The sequence below is a fragment of the Schistosoma haematobium genome, chromosome 4 (genome assembly GCF_000699445.3).
Source record: "Schistosoma haematobium chromosome 4, whole genome shotgun sequence".
NCBI classification, from domain to species: Eukaryota; Metazoa; Platyhelminthes; class Trematoda; order Strigeidida; family Schistosomatidae; genus Schistosoma; species Schistosoma haematobium.
This window is the reverse complement of record NC_067199.1, coordinates 1,118,463-1,143,528: the sequence shown is the minus strand read 5'-3', so window position 1 is coordinate 1,143,528 and position 25,066 is coordinate 1,118,463. Positions and strand designations below refer to the sequence as shown.

General features: G+C 36.6%; 2 protein-coding genes across 3 annotated transcripts in view; one reads left to right on the top strand and one right to left on the bottom strand.

Moving 5' to 3' along the window:
• Window positions 1-647: 647 nt before the first annotated feature.
• Window positions 648-25,065, top strand: ADAT2_1 (tRNA-specific adenosine deaminase 2). Of its 2 annotated transcripts, XM_051215424.1 has the most exons (6): window positions 648-798; window positions 832-1,019; window positions 1,054-1,312; window positions 10,127-10,220; window positions 14,725-15,882; window positions 23,881-25,065. In XM_051215424.1, exons 1-3 carry the CDS (start codon window positions 691-693, stop codon window positions 1,253-1,255), a joined length of 498 nt encoding a protein of 165 aa, XP_051065925.1. In that variant the 5' UTR covers window positions 648-690; the 3' UTR covers window positions 1,256-1,312; window positions 10,127-10,220; window positions 14,725-15,882; window positions 23,881-25,065. The 2 variants fall into 2 exon arrangements, with proteins under 2 accessions (XP_051065925.1, XP_051065926.1); XM_051215425.1 differs by lacking the exons at window positions 10,127-10,220; window positions 14,725-15,882; window positions 23,881-25,065 and having other exon boundaries at window positions 648-774; window positions 1,054-1,328.
• Window positions 11,252-25,066, bottom strand: part of MS3_00007170 (uncharacterized protein) — a gene marked incomplete at both ends in the record, with an annotated part of 65,398 nt that continues 51,583 nt past the window's right edge. Inside the window, 3 exons of the mRNA XM_012938438.3 lie at window positions 11,252-11,346; window positions 13,135-15,899; window positions 18,419-18,506. Of these exons, the coding sequence (XP_012793892.2) occupies window positions 11,252-11,346; window positions 13,135-15,899; window positions 18,419-18,506 (2,948 nt within the window). The remainder of the gene's footprint in view (window positions 11,347-13,134; window positions 15,900-18,418; window positions 18,507-25,066) is intronic.

Below are 25,066 nucleotides of genomic sequence, written 5' to 3'. Positions count from 1 at the left end.
CGGTGAAGCACATTTCCGGCCATTCCGACGGAAGAACTTAACGCATAATCTTTAACAGTTTTATTTGACCTCATTTAGAGTACAGAAACAGTATTCCCTCCTTCATTCCAAAAGGATAAGGACACTGGGACGTATATAACGGCGAGCAACAAAATCAGTTCGGGGACTCAAGTTTAAGCCTTGTGAAGAGCGCGTCCAGTCACCGGATCTTTTATTAATTAACGTACGGACGTCTTAGAGGTAACCTTCTAATGACTTACAGTGTCTCAAACACTTCTATGCATCTAATTAAACACCTACTTAGGCTTATAACCAACACTAACCTTAGGAGTAACACCTAGAGACTGGAGACACAACACAGCAGAGTGAACTGTAGACACGCCTTCTAATCCTTAAGAGTAGTTAAATGCTTGCATTCTCTGCCGGCTGAGCTGGTCCAAGAGACTTCCCAGAAGTCCTTCAAGAGAACACTTGACATGTTCTAAAGGACTAAGGATAGTATCTTGCTAAAAACTAATTTCTTCTCTTTTATTGTTAAATATACCTAGGTTATTATCTGGAGGTATCAGTGATCCACTGTTAATGGATATGGAAGCCCGTTAAGTGAAAGCGTCTTCTATTCTAACCAGAATCGTTTGATGTTCGGCATCCTCAAGGTCGTGCGGTCAATATTTCTGAAGGAATGTTCACATGGATATTGCCTTCGAATTGGCTTGTGAAGCACTCAAATGTAACGAAGTTCCAGTAGGATGTGCTTTTGTTTATAATGGAGAAGTAATTGCATCTGGTCGCAACGAAGTAACTCATTAGTAGGAGTTTTGTGATTTCTAGGTGAATGCAACTAGAGATGCTACTCAACATGCCGAGATGGTTACTATTAGACGGCTGGAACAATGGTGTCGAAATAACGAAAAAGAGCTTGACAAGGTTTTGACCGAATGCGACCTTTTTGTTACAGTGGAACCCTGCATTATGTGTACGGCTGCTATACGGTTTTGTCTTCCAGCTCATCTGAGAAGGTAAGTTTATTTCTTACTTTGACTTTGTCACTAGTATTACGTACGGTGCTCGTAATGAACGGTTTGGTGGATGTGGTTCAGTCCTAAGTGTACACAATTCTCCTAGTCCAGTCGCTCCGCTAAACTGCATATCCGGAGTTGAAGCGGAGGCAGCTGTTAAACTGCTTAAGAAGTTCTATGAACAAGAAAACGAAAATGCTCCCGAAGAACTTCGAAAACGCAAGCGTGTGACGTAGTTGTGTTGAGTAATTGGGCATTTTTATGTTGCCATCGACTTTTTGTTGTAAATAAATGTAAGTAGTCGTTGAAGTTGCTTTCTTTTTATATGATAGTGGAAGTCGCATTGATTGTCATTTGTTCACCCCTCAACATACTCTATATGTGTTAAATTTTATCGTAATAAACATAACATATTTATTTGTCGATCTACCTTGAAGATCGAACGTCTTAAGTAGAAAATATTTTAAAACTTTATCGTCTACTCTTCTTATCATTCCGTTTATGAAGTGTGTGTTCACTATATGGTAGAAAGCCATACTCGTGTCATGCCTTTGTGTAATTGCTCCAGGTACCAACGACAACCATTTAGCGCTGCTATGAAGATGGTCGCTTTTCCCGATGAATTGCTTCGGGAGCTAGTTTGCCCTACACTATCCTACTTCACATTAAATGACTTAAAATGTGTAGGACACTAAGAGATGTCCTTATATCTGGTGTTTTCTCTTCAGTCTAGGTAACAATAAGTTATATGACGTAACAGGGAAGTTCAAAAGCCAAGAATAAGCGATATATTCATGAAGCACATACTTTCCCTTTGAGCAATCAGCACTTAGAAGCTGTTATTGGAAGTGCTGCACATGTCTCCCCTTGCAGGAGAATATGCATTTACTCCATGTCAATAGGCAGGTTCAGTTCTGCAAACACGATGTTGCCATTGAAACTTTAGTACCTAAGTGGCTTAGTGATGACTTGGAACCTTTGTCTAGTCACAGTTTTGATAGGGGATGTCTGTAGACTTGTCGCACATTCCCAAGTCTATTCAGGTTCAAAAGTTCACCAACAGACATACGCCATTTACTTAAAAGGTCCAAAAATCTTCATTTGAGGGTATGGGACTCATATAATATTTCGTAGGCTTCTATGACATGATTTTACGGCCTTACGTTTCCCGCTTAACCCCCATCTCATACTTAGCGTAACAGAGTGAATTGGTGTATATCTTCCTCATTTCCTGTAGGCATATGAATGACCCATCAGTGTCATCACTACTGTATTTGACGTATCCTGAGTATGTTGGTCGATTAATTCACTGTTTATCCCTAAAATAAATATTTGAACAAACTCTTTTTTAACTTATTGTGTGACAAACAAATCTCAGAAACACTTGGATCTTTACTGTTAATAAAATATTTTTAATCGCGTTCAATATAGAACATCTCCATTCATTGTATGTTGTTTACAGTAGAAACAGATTTTTCCTATTCCATGAGTTACTTTGTGACAAATTTATTTGGTAAAGTTGATAAATATGAGTTGATATAATGTAATGAGAAGACGAAAATTATCAGGACTATGTGATATATTAGCGTAATACATTTCGAACAATTTGATCATGCATATACTTGTTAAGAACATTCATATATCAAAATGAGAGGTCAACTAATAGAGGAATTAATATAAAAAACAATGTGGGACTCATCACGCTGGATCACACGTAATTGGCACTGTATTTCACTAAAATTCTAAGAGTATTTTTACAGTCCATTTGTAGCATTACCATTTTCTTGACAAGCATGCTATACTACTGTAAATGATTTGTGGAATTTTCAGTTTAAATCACGATTCGACCTCATCTAGATCAACATTGAAAGTTCGGAAGGACTGGACGACCGTTTCATCTCAGTATGGGACTCCCTCGCAGTGGGAACCCACGATCCTGGACGCGGGAATCAAACTTAGGGTCTCCGGCCTCGCGCACAAACACCTAATCTTTAGACCACCAGGTTGATATCCAACGGTGTTAATATCTTCAATCTAGTGCTTCCAGGTCTGCGATAGAGGTCTAGCTGGGAACTGTTTGTGATTTAAACTGAAAATAAGCTTAGCATGGATATCATCAGGGCTCCTCAAATTCATCATTTGACCACCTATTTAGGGATTCACGTATTAATTTAGTTAGCAACTGACATAGTTCTGATTGATGAGAATGCTGACGAAATTTCAGGTGTTCTGAACTCCCTCGATAACGAAATATTATTGTTTGGATTGTGTTTCTCTTTCCTTGAATCCGAAACCTTATTTCAAGGCTATTCTACGTCAGCGTATATTTAATCATAGGGATCGAAGTGGCTGACCACTTCCCTTGTCCTGATGAGTCTGTCCCTGACGAAATCATGTCGTGGATACGAAAAGAGAATTTGGTTTTCGTCAATCTGCTGATTAATATGATAGTGGACTTAAAGCCCACTAGGAGTTATGAGACCAAAAAACTGCACCATGAATTCATTGACTGTTGATCTTATCAATGCTGGAGTAGACTACATGTTTGAGATCAGCATAATAAATGCGATCAGTGGTTGGAGACCTTGCGTGGGATAGTTCAAAGTTGGTCTCAGTGGAATAAATGCATTTATCTGTCCCTAAATCGTGAGGTCAAATGCTGTTTTACCAAACGAGTGGATCTTGTCACTCCAAACGTTATTCTTTGTGTTTTCTCTAACGAGATAGATACTAAGCAAATTTGAACGGTCCTTGCTGAATTTATTGTCTATAATTTTGTATAATTATTAACTACTCAAACTATTGCATTTTTTTCCTCCTACCTTCAAACTTCCCCGTGATGCATAAGCTGATGTTATGGGTTGTACCCTTCTTTAGCTACTATTACTTCATTACGGACCTATTACTCAGCACTCTTCCATTTATGGCATGGTTACCCCTGTATTGTGATTCCTTAAATATCAGAGAGGGGATTGTAGTAGTTTTAACCGCCGAATTGAGTCTATCTAAGCTAGACCACCATTGATTATAGGAGTAGGTTGGAAGAAAGCTAGGGGCGACCAGACCAAAACATGGCACAAATCCGTGAAGTCACTGACAAGTGGACTGAGCCATGTCGGTAGGTGTAAACTACCTGGTTGGGGACCGTGAGATGATAGCAACCGATGGTTAGAGACGTTGAATGACATGGCTCAAAATCGTTTTCAATGGCGCAGGTGCATACACTCTTTGTGTTCTCTCAAATGCTATTGTTCAGAATTCTTCATGTCCTTTATTTTCTAAATTTATTTCACTGTATTATACTCCCTGAATAACATCTTCAAACCCTAATCTTTCCGATTACTGCTTATACTTTTACTACTATGTGGTTTGAGTCGACAATTGTATGTGTGTGCTAATGTGGTGTGGCAACTCGAACTAATGTACGTACGTACGAAGTTCTACGTTGGTACTGACTGATCTATAATTGGTATTATTGTTGTAGCCTGTCGGTTTCTGATACTCTGGAAGTATCCCTTTTGTGATGATCCACCATATATACGAAAGACTTGCTAATTATACTTAATGAAGTATTAGTTACTCAGTCTTCTATAACACTCGTATTGAATTTACGTTTTCTGACAAATTTTTCGTCTATTCCTACGATTCTTCCAAAAGACTGATTCACGATTGTCATGTTTATTGCACATATATCTTGACAGTACTCATACCATTTTGAGATGATGGAGAAGATTTGTAGCTCAGGTGGATGATTTTGATGGATTTTTGCTCTCTGAGGTGTGTGCTGATGATGTTCGGAAGAACGATGAAAGCTCCACGACCAAACCATCCAGCTCAGAGAAAAAAAATCCAACAAAAAGTACTCATACCATCAAACTTCTAAAACTCATAATATGTGCAAAAGTTGCAGCCAGTGTTACTACCGTTCTTATTATTCAGTTTGCAAACATTGTCACAAACTTTCCATGTCAATCGGGACCGAGTGAAAAAAGTTCCCGTCCTAGTAGACTTTTTCCCTAAATGTATATTACATCGAAATACAACATCGTCAGAATGTTCAGCAGTCAGTCACTGCAATCATAAATAAATGAGGCTCTCAGTAATCCCATCCATTGAGATCGCTCACTTCTAACTTGCTGCTTAAAAACCGGACGTCAACCGATCTACATAAGCATTGGGTACTAAAATAAGCACCGTGACCTTGAACTCGTTCACTTGATTCTATAACACATTGCTTTAACTTTGATAGTTTTAACAAATAATACAACCTATTCAAGATGATCTATTCGACACATTGGATCCACATTTTAAAAAAAAAGTTCACAGACTAAGGATATGTTTTATTGATTAGTTAATTTGTGTTCATGTATATATATACGTGTGTGTGCATGTAGCCCTTTTAGCAGTATTATAGAAAATTGCTTTTATAATAGTCTAATGATATGCAACAGATATGAATACCCGCCGGTAAACACTCATACGCACAACTTTTACACCTAGTATAGTTTCAAAATAACTCCGCCTGGAGTCCCTCCGGGGGCTACTGCCGGTCCCAAGCCCGGATAAAGGAGGAGGGTTGGGCATGGGGTTAGCGTCCCCATCCCGTAGAAAACTAACTCGCTAAAAAAACGCTAAACAGAAAAAATTATTCAAATCTTTTAAACTCTGCCCTGGGAGTCAGAAGGTCTTCATTTAGAAGGATTATGACGCCTCATGATGAAAGCCGAATTCCTTCGGAAGTTACGAGGCCGATGCCCCTTCTGACAACCAGAGCGACCATTTATTTAGGTACATGGAATGTTCGTACAATGTGGGACACCGGAAGAGCCTTCCAAATTGCTGCAGAAATGAGAAGATGCAACCTAGAGGTACTTGGGATCAGTGAAACACATTGGACACAAGTTAGACAACAACGACTAACTACAGGAGAGCTCCTGTTATACTCCGGCCATGAAAAAGAAAATGCACCACACACAAGGAGTTGCATTGATGCTGTCCAAACAAGCGCAAAATGCACTTATAGGATGGGAATCTCATGGACCAAGGATCATCAAAGCGTCGTTTAAAACAAAGAAAGAGGGCATTTCAATGAACATCATCCAATGCTATGCGCCTACCAACGACTACAATGAAGACGCTAAAGGTCAATTCTACAATAGGCTGCAGTCAATCGTCGAGAAGTGCCCAAAAAAGGACCTGACCATTCTGATGGGAGATTTCAACGCCAAGGTTGGAACGGACAACACTGGATATGAAGACATAATGGGATGACACGGACTGGGAGAAAGAAACGAAAATGGTGAGAGATTTGCAAATCTATGTGCCTTCAATAAACTGGTCATAGGCGGCACCATATTCCCACATAAACGCATACACAAAACCACATGGACTTCACCGGATCATACTACACAAAACCAAATCGACCATATTTGCATCAACAAAACGTTCAGGAGGACTATAGAGGACGTGAGAACCAAGAGAGGAGCTGACATAGCATCAGATCATCACCTACTGGTCGCTAAGATGAAATTGAAACTCAAGAAGCACTGGACAACGGGGCGGACAGTATCACAAAAGTTCAATACGGCCTTTCTCCAGGATACTAGCAAACTCAACAAATTCAAGATAGTCCTCAGCAATAAGTTCCAGGCCTTTCATGATCTACTCAATGGAGAAGGAACTACTGTGGAGAGCAACTGGAAGTGGATCAAAGAGGCAATCACTTCAACATGTCATGAGGTCTTGGGTCACAAGAAGCACCATCACAAGGAATGGATCACTGTTGATACACTGGATAAGATTCAAGAAAGAAGGAACAAGAAGGCAGCAACCAATACCAGCCGAACAAGAGCAGAAAAAGCCAAGGCACAAGCTGAATACACGGAAATAAACAAACAAGTGAAGAGGAGCATCAGAACCGACAAACGTAAATACGTGGAAGATTTAGCAACGACGGCGGAAAAGGCTGCAAGAGAAGGAAACATGAGACAATTGTATGACACGACAAAGAAACTCTCTGGAAATCGCCGCAAACCAGAACGACCAGTAAAAAGCAAGGAAGGCGAGGTAATCACCAACATTGAAGAGCAACAAAACAGGTGGGTAGAACACTTCAAAGAACTCTTGAATCGACCAGCTCCACTGAACCCACCCAACATCGAAGTAGCACCCACGGACCTCCCAATCAATGTTGGCCCACCAACAATTGAAGAAATCAGCATGGCCATCAGACAAATCAAGAGTGGCAAAGCAGCAGGACCAGACAACATCCCAGCAGAGGCACTAAAAGCAGACGTAGCGGCAACTGCAAGGATACTCCACATTCTCTTCAGCAAAATTTGGGATGAGGAAGAAGTACCAACAGACTGGAAAGAAGGACTTCTGGTCAAAATACCGAAGAAAGGCGATCTCAGCAAGTGTGATAACTACAGGGGCATCACTCTTCTCTCAATACCGGGAAAAGTCTTCAACAGTGTATTGTTAAACAGGATGAAGGACTGCGTAGACGCCCAACTTCGGGACCAACAGGCAGGATTCCGTAAGGATAGATCGTGTACAGACCAAATCGCAACTCTACGGATCATTGTGGAACAATCAATTGAATGGAATTCATCACTCTACATAAACTTCATTGACTACGAAAAGGCATTTGATAGCGTGGACAGAACAACACTATGGAAACTTCTTCGACACTACGGCGTGCCTCAGAAGATAGTCAATATCATACAGAACTCATATGATGGATTACACTGCAAAATCGTGCATGGAGGACAGTTGACAAAGTCGTTCGAAGTGAAGACCGGTGTTAAGCAAGGTTACCTACTCTCACCCTTTCTCTTTCTCCTGGTGATCGACTGGATCATGAAGACGTCAACGTCTGAAGGGAAGCGCGGGATACAATGGACATCTAAGATGCAGTTGGATGATCTAGACTTCGCAGACGATCTGGCCCTTCTATCCCAAACGCAACAACAGATGCAGGAGAAGACGAACAGTGTGGCAGCAGCCTCAGCAGCAATAGGTCTCAATATACACAAAGGGAAAAGCAAGATTCTCCGATACAACACAGAATGCACCAATCCAATCACAACTGACGGAGAAGATTTGGAAGATGTAAAAACCTTTACATATTTGGGCAGCATCATTGATGAACAGGGTGGATCTGATGCAGATGTGAAGGCGCGGATCGGCAAAGAAAGAGCAGCATATTTACAACCGAGGAACATCTGGAACTCAAAGCAACTGTCAACCAACACCAAGGTCAGGATTTTCAATACAAATGTCAAGACAGTTCTACTGTATGGGGCAGAAACCTGGAGAACTACAAAAGCCATCATCCAGAAAATACAGGTGTTTATCAACAATTGTCTACGCAAAATACTTCAGATCCATTGGCCAGACACTATTAGCAATAACGTACTGTGGAAGAGAACAAACCAGATCCCAGCGGAGGAAGAAATCAGAAAGAAGCGCTGGAAGTGGATAGGACACACATTGAGGAAAGCACCCAACTGCGTCACAAGACAAGCCCTCACATGGAATCCTCAAGGCTAAACAAAGGAAAAGAGGAAGACCAAAGAACACATTACGCCGAGAAATGGAAATAGACATGAGAAAAATGAACAAGAATTGGAGGGAACTAGAAAAGAAGGCCCAGAACAGAGTGGGTTGGAGAATGCTGGTCAGCGGTCTATGCTCCATTGGGAGTAACAGGCGTAAGTAAGTAAGTAAGTAAGTAATAGTTTCAAAATGAATACAAATCATTCAATAAATGTTAAAGTAATAAAGAATAATAATAATGATTATTTTCACAGATTGAAATCATGAGTCAATTGAAGCTAGACCACCATTGAAAACCTGGAAGCACTGGACGGCCGTTTCGTCCTAGTACGGGACTCCTCAGCAGTGCGCATCCACGATCCTGCACCCCGCGGAACCCGAACCCAGGACCTATTGGCTTCGCGCGCGAGCACTTAACCACTAGACCACTGAGCCAGCATCCAACGGTGTTAATGTCTAACTTCAACCAATCCACGAAGTTGCGCCACCGTACACCATTGTCTTCAGTGAGCTGATATCTCACAACAGACCTGGTTAAGCTCCACTGGTAACGGCTTCCCACTAGAACTCCAGGAGTATCTCTTGAAGTCAGTCACTAGTGAGCAGATGATTATTATCAGAAGGGGTTTCAATTGACTCATGATTTCAATCTGTGAAAATTTCTAAAATCTCCACAAACCCCTTCTGATAATAATGATTATTATTACTTAAATGAACAAATTCTGTTTGTTTGTTCCGTTAAGAAAGAAAGAAAACAACAACAACAAAAGATCATTTAACCACGGGATAGAAATAAGTGAATGACAATGTTGATCAAACATATCCAAGTCAGAACTGTAATACAAAATAAAGAAAGAGAAGTCTAAGAAGCATAAAAATGAACTAAACTATAAGATGTTCACTAAGTGACTCCAATATATAGAAGAAATCATAAAAGCCTAATTGTAAATGTGATATATATATATATATATATATATATATATATATATATATATATATATATATATATCATGTCTTTCACACTATGTCGCTTTATATGTATCGAATCAATTATTGAATAATTAAACTAAGATATAAATACAAAATTAGTCGATATATTGTCTGTTTGTATCTATGTATATAAATATTTGTTTCCAAGCCTGTATACATATATATATATGTGTGTGTTAGTTAGTTATAATGAATGTACGTGTGTATACTTATGTTCTTTAGTGTTGATACCTTCAACTAACAATAATGTGAGTAAGAGTAGTGAGACAGAAAGTTTATGTATATTTATATATCTATCTATCTACATATATATACACTTATGCATATAGGACAGAGTTTGATGAAGAATGCTAGTGAGCGGCGGCCTATGCTCCTCCATGAAGGGTAACAGGCATAAGTAAGTAAGTAGGTATGCATATATTTGTAATATTTAACAAGGGAATAATAATAAATAGATATTCATTAATACATATACATACAAGACATGATTATATATTTAGAAACATTGAGATATATATATATATGACTATTTTATTCTACTCCATTTCTCTACTCAGATTTACAAATACATACTGGAAAGAAACAACAAGTTGAAGTATTTAGTTTAAAATAATGAAGAAGGAAAAGACAAAGAGATGTCAGTATAAGGAGGTATGTATATATATATATATATATGGTAGATAAAGAAGTTGTTTGCTTGTTTGTTCTTATTTTCAATTAATTATACCGAATTGTTGCTACGACAAAAGAAAGAACATTAAATACAAAAAATCAATATATTGGGAAATGAATCATATTTGCTTGAATTGAACTATATTGTACAACTTGTACAAAACTTGGCACAAGAATATAGTTTTATTCTTTTTGTTGATGTTGTTGTTGTTTACAAGTAGTAGTGATCGAAACTACATATTGCAAGATAAATGTGAATACATATCAAGGCCAAAGAAGAAGAAGTGTGTGTGTGTGTGTACGTGCGAGATATATATATATATGAGTAAACGGAAAGAGATATGTAACAGGTTGCTTTGTGAACTGATCCCTCACTTTGTTTTTTTAATGTTGGGATATGAATGAAACAAAACGAAAGACAAACAAACCATAGATATACATAAACACATATATATAAATATACCAAGAAGAAGAAGAAAAAGAAGACCTAATCAACAATTCATGATAACCAATTGTGATGATACATTCTTTTGGTGTCTATTTATTATTCACAGTTTATATTATTTTTAATAGTTCATTTAATTTCATTATCATGATCAATATTAGTGTTTTGTTTCTAATTGTCAGGTTGATCGATTGTCCAAAGTAGTAGTAGTAGTAGTACTAATCATGGTAAGAGTAGTACAGATTTTGGACAAATGGTTCACATGTATTAGTAACTGAGTTATTGTTGTTGTTTGTTTGTTTTGTAATCAAACTAAGATGAATTCACAGAAAGAAAAGAAACTACATTTAGTGTACAGTATGAGCATACACAAATATTAGTCATTGAGTTTATAATTGTTTAAATAAATAAATAATTAGGTATGTATAATGTGTGTGTGTGTTTTTTAAATACAGATCACTAACTAATGAAAGACAAGTAAATTTATGGAACAAAAAGAAAAGAAAAGAAAGAAAGAAATAACAATCAATAGAAGCATTGACCGAAGGGAATTTTATTGTCACGGTTATATACTATTCCCGAAAGTTGACGTTACTGTAGATGATGATGAGGATGATGATAATTGTGTTGCACTTGGATTTGTATACTGCATCAAGTAGGCTAGTGTAGAAGAGGTTAGAGAATATGAAAAATAAAATTAATACATTGACTGGTAATGAACAAATTAACTTATATGATGAACAGTTGAAAAACAAACAAACAGGGGTAATTGTTAAGTATGAGACTTCAGAGACAGTAATATTCTCACAATTCCTCATGGGAATAAACTCAAAGATATTAAAGTAAGAATGATATCTTAAGATGTTTCAAACTAAGTTATAGCAGTTGTCCAATGTGTGATCGGAATAGACAAGGATTCATATTGACCACTTTAATAAATGTGAAGTATTCAATAAATCAGCAAACCTACATAATACAATCAAGTAATTTTACAAATATTTCTAAACTAAAATTCTGATTAGATATTACACTGAGACCCCAGTAACAAAACTAAACTTTATGTATTTTTCAATCTTGTTAATCAACCAGTGTTACGATCTTCATATAACTCCATAATTCCACTTCAATGACTAAGAATTTTAATTGACCAATGGACCTAATCTATGTCGGGTAGAGACAGGTATCTACCTCAGTACAATGAAAGATGGTCGCTCAATTTCGTGGATTGGTTGAGGTTGGACATTAACACTGTTGAATGCCGGCTGGCTCAGTGGTCTACAAGTTGGGCATTCGCGCGTGAGACCGAAGGCCCTGAGTTTAAGTCCAATAAGCGGGGTCGTGGATGTGCACTCCTGAGTGTCTGGCAATAGGACGGGACGACCGTCCACTGCTACCAGGTTTTCGATAATGGTCTAGCATTAATCGGTTCATGATCTCGATCAAAAACTTAATAATCTCCACAACGCCATACTGATCACAATTGATATGGTTGATAATCGGTTTAAAATATCACACAACATGTACACATTCCTTATCTTTTTCCTAAATGTTATCTGTGACAGCCTAATCAATTTTTTTCCAGCCAACTATATAACTATTGATAAAAAACCTTCCCATTCTGTATCTATTTTGACTGACAATAGATATAATAAAGGTAATTGTTACATCTAAAACGTGGTTGAAAAAAATTACGGTTCAAAATCATTGAAAGTTAATCACCACAGAAAAGCCTATTTATGGATATCATGAACCGATTTAAGTTAGACCACCAGTGAAAACCTGGAAGCACTAAGACCCTTTAGAAGTACACATCCACGATCCCACATGTAAAACTCGAACCCAGGAACTTCGGTCTCGCGCGCCAACCTCTAGACCACTGACTCGGTATCCAATGATGTTATTGTCTAACCTCAATCAGTCCATAACATTGCGTTAAATTAGTAACTATTTCACATCCGATATAGATTGGCTTCCCTGTTCACGGCTTCTCACTAGAAATACTGAAATTCCCACTTGAAGCTAGTCACTAGTGAATCTCATACTATGACAAAACAGCTGTCCATTGCTTCCAGATTTTCAGTAGTGGTGATTTCAATGAAATTAAACAATTTCCACAACCCTATACTGACTATTTATGGATAGTTTTTTTCCTAAGATTCACGACCTATTTCTTATTCCGAATAAAGTGAATACTATTATTCTTTCATGAGTAGGCTCCTACCAGAATATTTGCAACTACCGATTTGGCTCAAATTAAAAGTTCGTGACTTCATAGACTAATATTATATCTTGATTTGGTCACCCCTTAATTACTTTTCTAAATTGCTTCTATGCCACCTAACATTCTGTGTCGAAATAGGTGATTAGGACTTGTGTTAAGCATATCATAAATACTGGTACCGAACACGTTCAAGCTTCAACATAACTCTATTTCTATTCTATACTTACCTGCAGATAATTTCAATGGATCTAATCTTTCCGGATTTAAAGTTAGATTACCGCTGTTATTATTATTACTACTACTATTAAATGATTGAAAATTTTGTACATTCGAAAGATTATTCCCATAATTTTGAAAGAATTGTGGATTAAAAAATCGATTATTCATTGTACCATCCAATATTCCTGAATTTGATGAAAGTGACATATTTGAAGAGGATAAATTATTTGTTTTACTTATAGAATTACCATTACTATTCATATTACTAGTACTAGTAGGATTAGTCGTATTGTTCATCAATGAATTCTGATTAAAATATGATTTAAAAGCTTCCGGTATACAGGAATATGATGAAGCATTTGATGCTAGTGTACTTAAAGCAGCAACTAAAAAGTCTGGTATACCATAATACATACTATTAGTAGTACTATTAAGATCTGCACTCTGATTTGAAGTAGTATTTAAACTTGTACCAAGTGGATGATGATTAGACGGAATATATTGTTTTGAATCATTGAATGGTTGCAATGTTGTGGACATTTCATGCATGGATAATGACGGTGTGGACGAACATGGCATAGTGTTTATGGGATTGTTATTAACAAGACTGCCCGAAGAAGTAAGTGTTGACATATTCGGATATGTGGGCAGATATAATGAAGACGGTAAACCATTAGTTAATGAATTCATAGTAGATTTCAATTCATCATCTTTACTATTATTATTATTAAACGACAATGGCATAGACTGTGTGTACGTAGACGAATTCGGCAGTTGAAGATTCCATGCATTTTGGAAAAGTAACGATGGGATCATATTATTATTATTATTAGACAGTGATGTATTAAATTCTTGCTGGTTAACTGTTAAATTCTTCAATTTCGACATTGTACTCATAGTAGTAGTAGCGGTAGTATTCGATAAAGCATGACACATTGTTAAATTCATCATATAATCATTGTTCAATTCACTTTTTATTGACTGTTGTTCTAAACTACCACAATGATGAGTACCACCACTGTAACGAGAATAATTCATCACTGTAGAATTATTATTATTATTAATATCGGTTTTTATATTTTGATAAGACAATTTATTTGATAAATGTTGTTGTTGTCCTCCTTTATGTTTACTACTGAAATCACGTGGAGTAGCTGATGATGATGACGATGATGTTGGAGTTGTTCGCTTAGAGCAGTGAAATGAATTACCATTGTTAGTTTGATGGTTTTGTTGTTGTCCATAATGATTTTGATGTTGATTAGATCGAGAATTTGAATTGCCAGCAATGTCTAATGAACCATGAGGCACTGATACTGTATGCGCTGTTACCGTACGTACATTATTACCATTATAATTACTCAATGAAGTGATATCAATAACTGGACTATTGTTATTAGATGACATGGATGTAGATAAACGTTTCTTATTGCCAGAATGCTTATTTATTTCATTATTCCGTTGTTTACTAACTGAATGCATCACATTATTCATACTATTATTATCATTATTCGTATTCATCATTACATTTATATAATCATTTGATATATTTGTATCAAATAATTTCTGTTCATTTTTATTATACAATTTATAATTAGGATGATGAGTAGGCATGTTATTTTGTTGTACATGCATAGACATTGTATCTCGATTATATTCAGATGTTAATTGTGGTACTGGACAACTTTGTAATTGTGGATCATATGGATTGGATTCTTGCTTTAACTGATGCTGCAACGACGATGATGATGATGATGGCAATAGTGGTCCACCAAATGAATTCAGTAGATCTGGAGTTGTTATTCCTGTTGGTAATGGGGATGAACTGGAAGGCTGACACGGTGAAATAGTTGGTGGACACTTCAAATGTGTTGAACTACAATTCCCTGCATTGCTATTATTCTTATTATCATTAGTACTGGTAGTAGTTGTAGCTGTTGATGTTGTTGTAATATAGCTGGCATTAATGAAATCTCGTTTCTTTAAATCAATACTAGAAGGACGTTTCTTATGAGAATCTAATAAATTACAATGTGATGTATGATTCAAATGGAAACGTAAAGCTAGAACATGTGAGAAACGTTTTTTACAACCATCAATTGGACAACCAATTGGAAATGTTTCATGTAATTCATCATTTTCTTCAAAACAAACACGATCACTACTATTATTATCAGTGTTATTAGTATTCATATTATTATTATTATTTGTACATAATGGAGTATGTGGTCGAGAATGATCAGGATTTTGTGGATCACAGAGTATTCCATCAGTTTTACCGGTGAAATCTCCAATTTCAGATAATTTCTCAAGATCCGGTAGAACTTCCGATGGACAATCGCTTGATGATGTACTACTACCTCGAAAAAGTTTACGACTTTTATTATGTAACTTAATTTTTCTATTATTACTACTTCGTGTTAGTTGTTCTTCATCAGATACATGAGGAAGACATTGAGTTAAATCAGTATCCTCTTGAATAGCATTATCATTGATTAATTCTTTCTCAGTATCGATTTTTGTTAGATTATGTGTATTGCAACGATTTGTTGTTGAACTTGTCTCAATCCCATTACTATTATTGACTGCAGGTGAATTTGAAGCTCGACCACGTAATCGATGTCTTCCAGTTGAAGTAGATTTCCAATTACAATCATTAGTTGTAAGATGATTCGTTAAATTTGACTTATAATTTGTTCCAACTCCAGTTCGACGTTTTGTACGATTACTAGATCGTATTGATGATTTAAATGGAGGTACGTAATCTCGTGGACTATAAAATAAATATTATGAGGAAATACATGAGTAAATATAAGTATCAGTAGTTATATAACTTAAATATTGAATTGTTCATAGGTTGGAAAAGAATTTCTTCATGGATATGAATAAGGAACTTATTTTTCAAGAATAAAAACGAAGATTACACTGACCAATTATTATTCACTTATCAGTAACAGTAATTTTAATGAAATTCAATTTTTAAAAATGAAACAGTTCTAATAAAAACTACTTATATTTGTCACAGTACAATTCGAACTCTTACACACAATTGGTTGAAGTTAGACATTAACACAGTTGGATGCCGGCTGACCGGCTCAGTGGTTTAGAGGTTAAGCGTTCGCGCACAAGACTGATAGGTCCTGGGGTTCGAATCTCGCGGGGGGCGGGATCGTGGATGCGCACTGCTGAGGAGTCCCACACTAGGACGAAACGGCCGTTTAGTGCTTCCAGGTTTTCTATATTGGTCTAGCTTCAAATGACTCATGGTTTCAACTACTGAAATTAAATAGAACTTAAAAGAATAATTATACGTTACATGTAGACCGATAACACACAGGTTTTATCCCATATATCCCATAGCACACATATATGTATATCCATCTACCTGGGAGTGTAGATTTTCACCACTCCTTTGGAAATGTATTTACTACCCCAGACTCTCTTTTACACATTACAAGCACATCATTTACCCCATGGCTACCGCCGCAGTACTTCTTGACACATACATAAGCATATGTATTCTCTCAGAGGAGGTTGTTGGTCACCTCTCCCTAGTATTTGCTAACATTTTATTATGTCTTCGACTTGGCAGATTAGGCAGACAATATTTTAGCTGTCGTTTCCTTTATACGACACCACACGCACACCCGTTGCATATACCTACATACAGAAATACATAGGTTCGAGGACCTCTGCAATACCTATATATAAACATACACATCAGGAAGGTTAAGTGAGTCTCGAGTGGAACCCGAGTTGGCCCAAGATACAACAGTTGGGTTATTATTCCGATGTCTGTCGATCGCCTAAGTTGGCTAGCAAGACTGCCCCTAGTATTCAGCAACGCCATGAGGAGGTCTTAGATCGGATTATGCAACAAAATCTCTTCTCAGTTAAGCAAAAACATAAGACTTGGTTAAACGATCGCGATAGTTGTATAAAATCAAAAATTTTCACTTCATACATAAACTTTTCTAATTGATCTATTAAACTGATTAATTATGGATAGTTCTGTTGAGATGACAATCATCTAGATTCGTGTATTTATTGAACATATTTGTCTCTCATTGATTCACTCCTATTAACTAGAATGCCCCCAAATGCCCTGGTACGGCCGAGAGTGGGGAGAGTCCGCTCTCCCTCTCGAAATGGTCTCACATGGCCACGCGTATACAGCATCTGTCAGTGAAGTCCTACTCACTGCCTTCTCGTGGCGCGGTTGTTGTTTGCGAAATTGAGAGGACGAAAAGCGAATGTCCGGTGCTTTAACCGGATTCCAAACCAATGGTGCATATGAGCTCCAGTATCCTGAGAGAACAAATGGTGTATGAACCAATTTTTGGTCACCGGCTACCATGAGACTACATCTCCTCACGGTGCTCCACTGCCTTGTGGATCAGACCTTAAGATCAAAGGCTCGGGGTGTGGCCCCCCTAAGATAACCACCTTCTTCGGTTTGGGCACCCGGGCAGTATCACGGCCCTCACACAAATCGAATGATTTATGTGGCGCATATCTATTTGGTGCCTCCTTGTACCAATATCTATGTGTTAAAATAAATAATAAACTAGAACAGTTTGTCTTGTACAATACACTGTACACAGATGGGGACAATCAAATGTATTTCAATACAACATTGCCGAATATGTTGGCAAATCTCAGATCTATATAGTAATACGTCATCTGCAAAATATTCATCAGTTGTCTCGGACTTTGTTGCTCCTTCGTTCCCATATCAATCACTCTCTGTCCTCGTTCTCGTCAGTTTTTTTCAACCTTCTGCTGTTAGGCATTCCACTTTCGATTGATGATACATACCACTCATATCTGTTGACATCAGTAGTACATACCACAGTACTACTGTAGTGAACAGAACACGGGTAAGGAAAACCAAATGTACTTGGCACAAAATTACAGAGCATCTCAATAAAATCTGAGAACTATATATTAAATCATTAACTTGCAAAATGTCCACCAATTGTCTCAAAATGCCTCAGACTTCATTGTTCTTACATTTTCATACAGATTGCATTCTATTCCCGCTCTTGCTTTCTTGATCTTCCCTCATCTTCTGCTGCCAGACATTACATTCCTGACTCGCATAATATACTACTTATATCAATATAAGTAGCATGCACCACACTACTACTACCTCTACTGATATTTTAACTGATATTAATTTTTCTATGGAATCTAATCTTCCTTTTTTGGATTAGATTATTAATTTTCTAGAAATGACAAAATTGTCATGTCAAACTAATTAGTAATTAAGAATAATCAATATTAACTTACCATGGTGGAGCGAAATCATGTTGTGTTGCATCTAACAAAGTACCAATATACGTTCGACCTCTCCATGTCACATTGACAACTAATACTCCTTTGAAAAAAAAGAAACATGAAGATGAAGTAGGGAGAAAAAAATTAGAAATAATTTCTTTCGGAAAGGGGAATTTTTTAAACAATTACTAAGTGACACACCTACATGAAGTAAAAAGAAAACAATTATGTTCAGTATGGGGTTATGGAGATGGTTGAATTTTACTGAAATCATGTTAGACTACCACTGAAAACTTGGAAGTATTGAAAGGCCATTTCACTATAGTATGGGACTCCTCAAAAGTATGCATCCACGATCCCACATGTGAAACTCGAACCCAGGAACTTCGGTCTCGCGCGCCAACCTCTAGACCCGGATAGCTGAGTGGAAACGTCTCTGACTGTGAGACTGGATGACTCGGGATCAAATCCGTCAAGGAGCACCAGTTCTCTCAAGATTACAAGTAAACCTTGCTGACGAGTGCCAAATAGCACGAAACCCGGCTTCAGGGTTTCCTCTTGACTACCTCCAATTACCATCTTATCTCAAAAACTTTTAGTCCTAAACTTAATTCTTTTTAGATCATTGAGTAGTAAATTATATCAACTTCATTTTGATAAGCTAAAATTGACTTTGCGTCCATTTTAAATATTGTTAAAAGTAATCAGTTAAGTATACTTTCAGCTACAAATTATCTGTGGAGCACAAGTTTTTGTATGTAGATTTAAGCCTTATCTATTTTTGTGTGACAGTTAGTGATATCACCAAATTCGCCTGGTGAAATTATGTGGAACGGGTTTCGAACCTGTGACTTAGTGATTAAAAACTGAGTCATATAGTTACCAAGTCACTAATCCATTTTGAGATGTATTGAATGTGCATAATTGACCAACATTGTCATTTCATAAAATACCAATTTAATTGAGATGGTGGAGAAGATTTGTAGCTCGGGTGGATGATTTTGGTGGAGCTTTGTTTTCTGAGTTGGATGGTGCACAGAACAAGCTTTGAAACACATATGGAGAAATTCAAACACTTCACTTCTAATTTAAGTTTGTGCTGATGATGTCGTTCAGAAGAACGATGAAAGCTCCACGACCAAACCATCCAGCTCAGAGAAAAAAACTGCACCAAAACCAATTTAATTACAGTTAAAAAGTAAAGTAAAATGAAATCTACAAACGAGTTGATATCGTGATCGACTTTTATCATTTCAACAATAATGACTGTTAGTATCCTCTAATGGAGACTTCAAATCTAAAGAGAATATGGTTTGATATATCAGTGTTGCTGAAGTTGAATCATACAAAGATGAATATTCATCTAGATAAAGGACTGAAATTAATTTCTTTTGGCTTACGTGAATTCTGTGCGGACTGCTTGCATATTTTCATTAAGTTACAAGTCTCCTTTTAATGACGCTAAATAGAAATCAGTAGTGGAATTGAGGATGACTGTTGCATCTTATTTCAGGGTTCATCACATGGGTGTTCTCATATTTCGCTGTTGATGTTCACATCAGGACTTGAACTCAATACCTTCCCCTCCAAATGCCTATCAGTTTATTCATTGAGCTATTGAGTCCATATAACCACTAACGACAGGTACATAGAACTTACTTATGCCTATTACCCTTCGTGGAGGAGCATAGGCCGCCCACCAGCCTTTTCCATCCATAGAACTAATATGTCTTAAATAAGATGAAATGCTCTATCTGTTAGTCACTATTCAACATTAGTAAGACGAAATGTAACTAGTGGAGCTAATCTGTACCAGGTAGAGATAGTTATAAACCCCAGACAATGAAAGATGGTCGAGCAATTTCGTGAATTGGTTAAAGTTAGACATTAACATTTAGATGTTGTCTCCGTGACCTAAAGTTTAAGCGTTTGTGCTCGAGACAGAAGATCCTGAATTCGAATCTAGAGAACTGAATCGTGGACATACACTGCTCAAGAGTTCCATACCAGTTTAACATCAATCGATATATGATCTCAATCAAAAGACAAAACATACTTTTCACAATAATAAGAGCCCATTACAACACAATAACATTAAAATAACTCAGTTATATTATCAATTATGTTTTTATGTATCGACTACTTCATTTATGCATATTTATTAATAACATGTAAGTAAAAATAAGTTTAGATACAAACCATACAAATATACACTACAAACACAATGTACCCACCCATATAAGACAAGTGCACATACACAAATCAAAGATACCGTGATTTGTATCTGTGTCTGTAGCTAGAATGTATATGCATGACACACACACACACACGAAGGAGAGAGAGGGAGAAAGAATTTCACATATTTACAATATTCAACCCAATTGTTATCAGATGTATATACTGACTTTTCTTCGTCTTACATCCATCCAACCACACACGGATGCACATACAAACATACATACATAGGAATCGTGCACACATACACACACAAAACCGTTACAGACCAATGATTTCCGTTTTGCATTGAAATCAAGTTAAAAATAAATAAATTCTGTTTTTCATTTGTTTGTTTGTTGTCATAGTCAATGTGAAAACTACTTTGTATGTTTAAAAATAAAATTAACAAAGAACAAAGAAAAAAAAAAGGAAGTTAAAAGAAGGAATTTCTAGTTTAGACCATTTCATGAAATGTTTAGGTGACAATTAGTTTAGTGTAAGTAGTTAAGATGAATTGAATAGATTTGTATATCCCATAGTTGAAATCATGAGTCAATTGAATTTAGACTAACATGGAAAATCTAGAACTATTGGATGGACAACTTATCCTATTATGCAACTACTAAGTAGTGCTCATCATCCACGATCCTATCTCGTGAGATTCGAACCCAGCACCTATCAAACTCTAGACACCACTGAGCTAGTCGGCATCCAACAGTGTTAATGTCTAACTTCAACTAATCTATGAAATTCAGCGATGTACATCCACCATTGTCTTCAGTGAGTTACTATCTCATTACAGACCCGGTTTAATTCCACTGGTCACTGCTTCTCACCACAACTTCAGGAGCATATGTTGATTCATATTAGAAGGGGTTTTGTATTTGTTCTATTATATAACTAAGATTAAAAATGTATAGTTTAATCACATGTCAACTTAGCTGATTTATATTGTTGTGAAGTTTTCTTGAACACTGGAAGGTTAGGATTCAATCTCTAACGTGGTCATTAGTAATGTATTATTGTCGAAATTCCTAACAGTTAATTAGCTTGTTAATCTTTTCCCTTTAAACTAGAAACCGATTTGTGAATCTGAAGAAAATCGAAAGAGCCAGAAAGCAATAAGATGGTATCAAAATGAACTGACCCTCTTATTTGCCTTAGGTTAATTTACTATGTAACATTTTTGTTACTTGACGAAAAATACTGAATAAGTCGTGCAATGTTCAGTATTTCGCACAATCAGCTGGCTATCAGGACTTAGTAGCCAAGTGGGTAATGCGATGGCGTTTGAAGCAACCAGTACTGGGTTCGAGTCCTGGAGTCAATATCAACTGTGATGCGGGCACATCCGGCTGATGAGTTCCGAACGGGACGAAACGCACGTCCTGGATTCCACTGTTAGCCACTAACCATCTTTGCTTAAAAAGAGGCATACTTTGTGTCTGACACAATGTATGCATATATGCGTATCTGTACATTGGGATTTTAAATATATAAATGTGAAAATTAAAGGCTTTTCCAACTTCTAGCATAGATGGTTTTTGGTTAGCAGTGAAATCCATATAATGAGTTCTCATCTAGTATGTAAACTTATGACAGAATGACTATACCGAGTAAGTTCTCAAAGGATGCACATATACCAAATGAGAATGATCAGTTATAACTCATCACATTAACAACAGGAAGATACAGACACTTAGGAATTAAAATTTATACCCGTTAAACAGGTCAGGGATTATCTGAACCGAGTAGCTTAGTGGATCACTTGATGGGTATTTAAAACGGAAGGTACTGAGTTCGAATCCTAGCATTAATATCTACACTGAGGTGTAAGTAGACCTTACTGACTAGTTCGAAATAAGACTTCATTGTTAACCAGTATTCTAACTGTAATCATAAAACCTTTTCTGTCTATGTATATATGTTTGTTTATCCATTGATATACATATATATTCGTGATAAACCAGCTGGTGGTTATTTGTTGTTCATTCACAGCTTGAAGAAGGAAACCATAAATAAGATTGATACCATAAGTTATCATCTATAGGTAACATACACATTCATTATTTATGCATAAGTAACTGACGTACAGGAATATATGTGGTGTGTGTACATGTGCATATGTATGTGCTTGATAATGTCAACTGAAGTATAACTGGAAACATGCTGTGTGTGTGTGTATGTAGGTTTGTATTTAATGAACATGATCGTCTTGGCTATTATCATTGTCATAGTGTTATTCGAGGTCAATGAATGTTTTGTCTAAAATACACAAGTGTTAATCTAATTTTTAAATGAAAACATTATGAAATAGAATGTTAAGTAATGGGAATAATGAAAATAGTTGAATTCATGAATCGATCTAAGATAACCTGGAAGTACTAGATGGTTGTTTCGTTATAGTATGAGATTCCTTAGCATTATGCATCCACAATCCCACATATAGGACTTCAATCCAAGATCTTCGGTGTCGCGCGTGAATGCTTAAACTCTAGACTATTGAACCAGCATATGCAGACGTAAAGGCGAGGATTGGTAAAACAAGGACAGCATTCTTACAATTCAAGAACAAATGGAACTCAACCAATATCAAAGTCACAATCTTCAATACGAACGTCAAGACAGTTCTACTGTATGGAGCTGAAACTTGGAGAACTACTACAACCATCATCAAGAAGGTACAAGTATTTATAAATAGCTGTCTACGCAGGATACTCAACATCCATTGGCCAGATACCATCAGTAACAGCCTGCTGTGGGAGAGAACAAACCAGCTTCCAACTGAATTGGAAATTAGGAAAGACGATGGGAATGCATAGGACATACATTTAGGAAATCACCAATTTGCATCACGAGTCAAGCCGTAACTTGGAATTCGGAAGGGAAGCGTAAAAGAGGAAGGCCAAAGAACATATTACGTCGGGAAATAGAAGCAAATATGAAAAGGATGAATAACAACTGGAAGGAGCTGGAAATGATTGTCCAGGACAGGGTTGGATGGAGAATGCTGGTGAGCGGCCTATGCTCCTTCACGAGGAGTAAGTAAGTAAGTAATTGAACCAGCATCGAACAGTGTTAATGTCTAACTTCAATCGATCCATGATCTTGTGCAACCATTCATCCATTATCTGAGATAGATAACTGTCTTTACCCGACACAGATCGGACTCCATTGGTCACAGATTCTCATTATAACTTCATGAAATCTATCTTGACTAAAATTTTGATTTATAATATAAATTATTCTGTTTCTAGGTCATCTACTACTATTACTACTGAATACTTTCTAAAATCGTGAAGATTACCTACTAATCAAGTGTCTTAATCATCATACTTTCGTTTGGGTGTTATGGCTTAAATTGCATGGATGATAACAATTAAATTGTTTGATTCAAAACTGTGACGAAGGACCACGGGTGAGCTCGAGGAATCTGTAAGAGGCTCAGAAGGAGTCGAAGATGTTCCATCCAATCACCTTTCGGAAGAATATTCTAGAATTCCTACGTGTAGCTCCCCGATTGGACAATGCTAATAGTCCCTTGTACTATAATTGACACTGTTTGGAATAATATTCCTTTCATTAGTCTTTTATCTTCTTATTGAGACTTGGAAGGGTTTTGGTGTTCTAGTGTTCTGTTATACGCGGTATATCAAGAAATCAACATTCAAGATATAACAAAAACTAGTTAGAAATCGATGTTTTTCAATTAAAATTGACATTTTAAAACAATCTTATGAACTCCATAACTCAGTGGATAACCTGTCTATGTTTAAAGAGAATGATATTAGATTCGAGTCCCAATGTGAATATCAACACTAGGATGAAGAGAATCAAATATCCCGAAATAGGATGAAACGCGATTATTAGATTCTATAAATAGCAACATATATGCAACAATCCAAGTTGCTACATGTCACACCACAACTCGAAAATGGAATAAAGGATAGTATCGAATCTAATAGTAAGTTATACAGACCTCATATGGAATAAATGTAATCGGTGCTATGAATGACACACAATTGAAGATCTATTTTTAGAAGACACAGAATAAATACAAATATGCTTTTATGATCGATCTTGAATTATGTTACTCAATGTCTCCACAATCATAGATATTACAACTTCCGTTTATTGAAAATATTAGTAATGTCGAGTTTAATTAATGAAGTACAATCTTTATGGGTGATGAATGTAAGATGATATTGATGTCATGTTATACTAAATACACCTAGAAAATGACTAACATGTTTTTTTGGAATTAGAAGGGGTTAGTCACTAACCAAATCTGTCAGTGATCATATTTATGTAACTATGACACTAGATCTTGAATTTTAATATTCCGCTACATAACATTTTTCATTCTATCATTTTGAACCACGTTCTCATTATAATTGCTACTACATTATTTCGATTCGTTTGCTAGTCATCGTGCTAATTTGA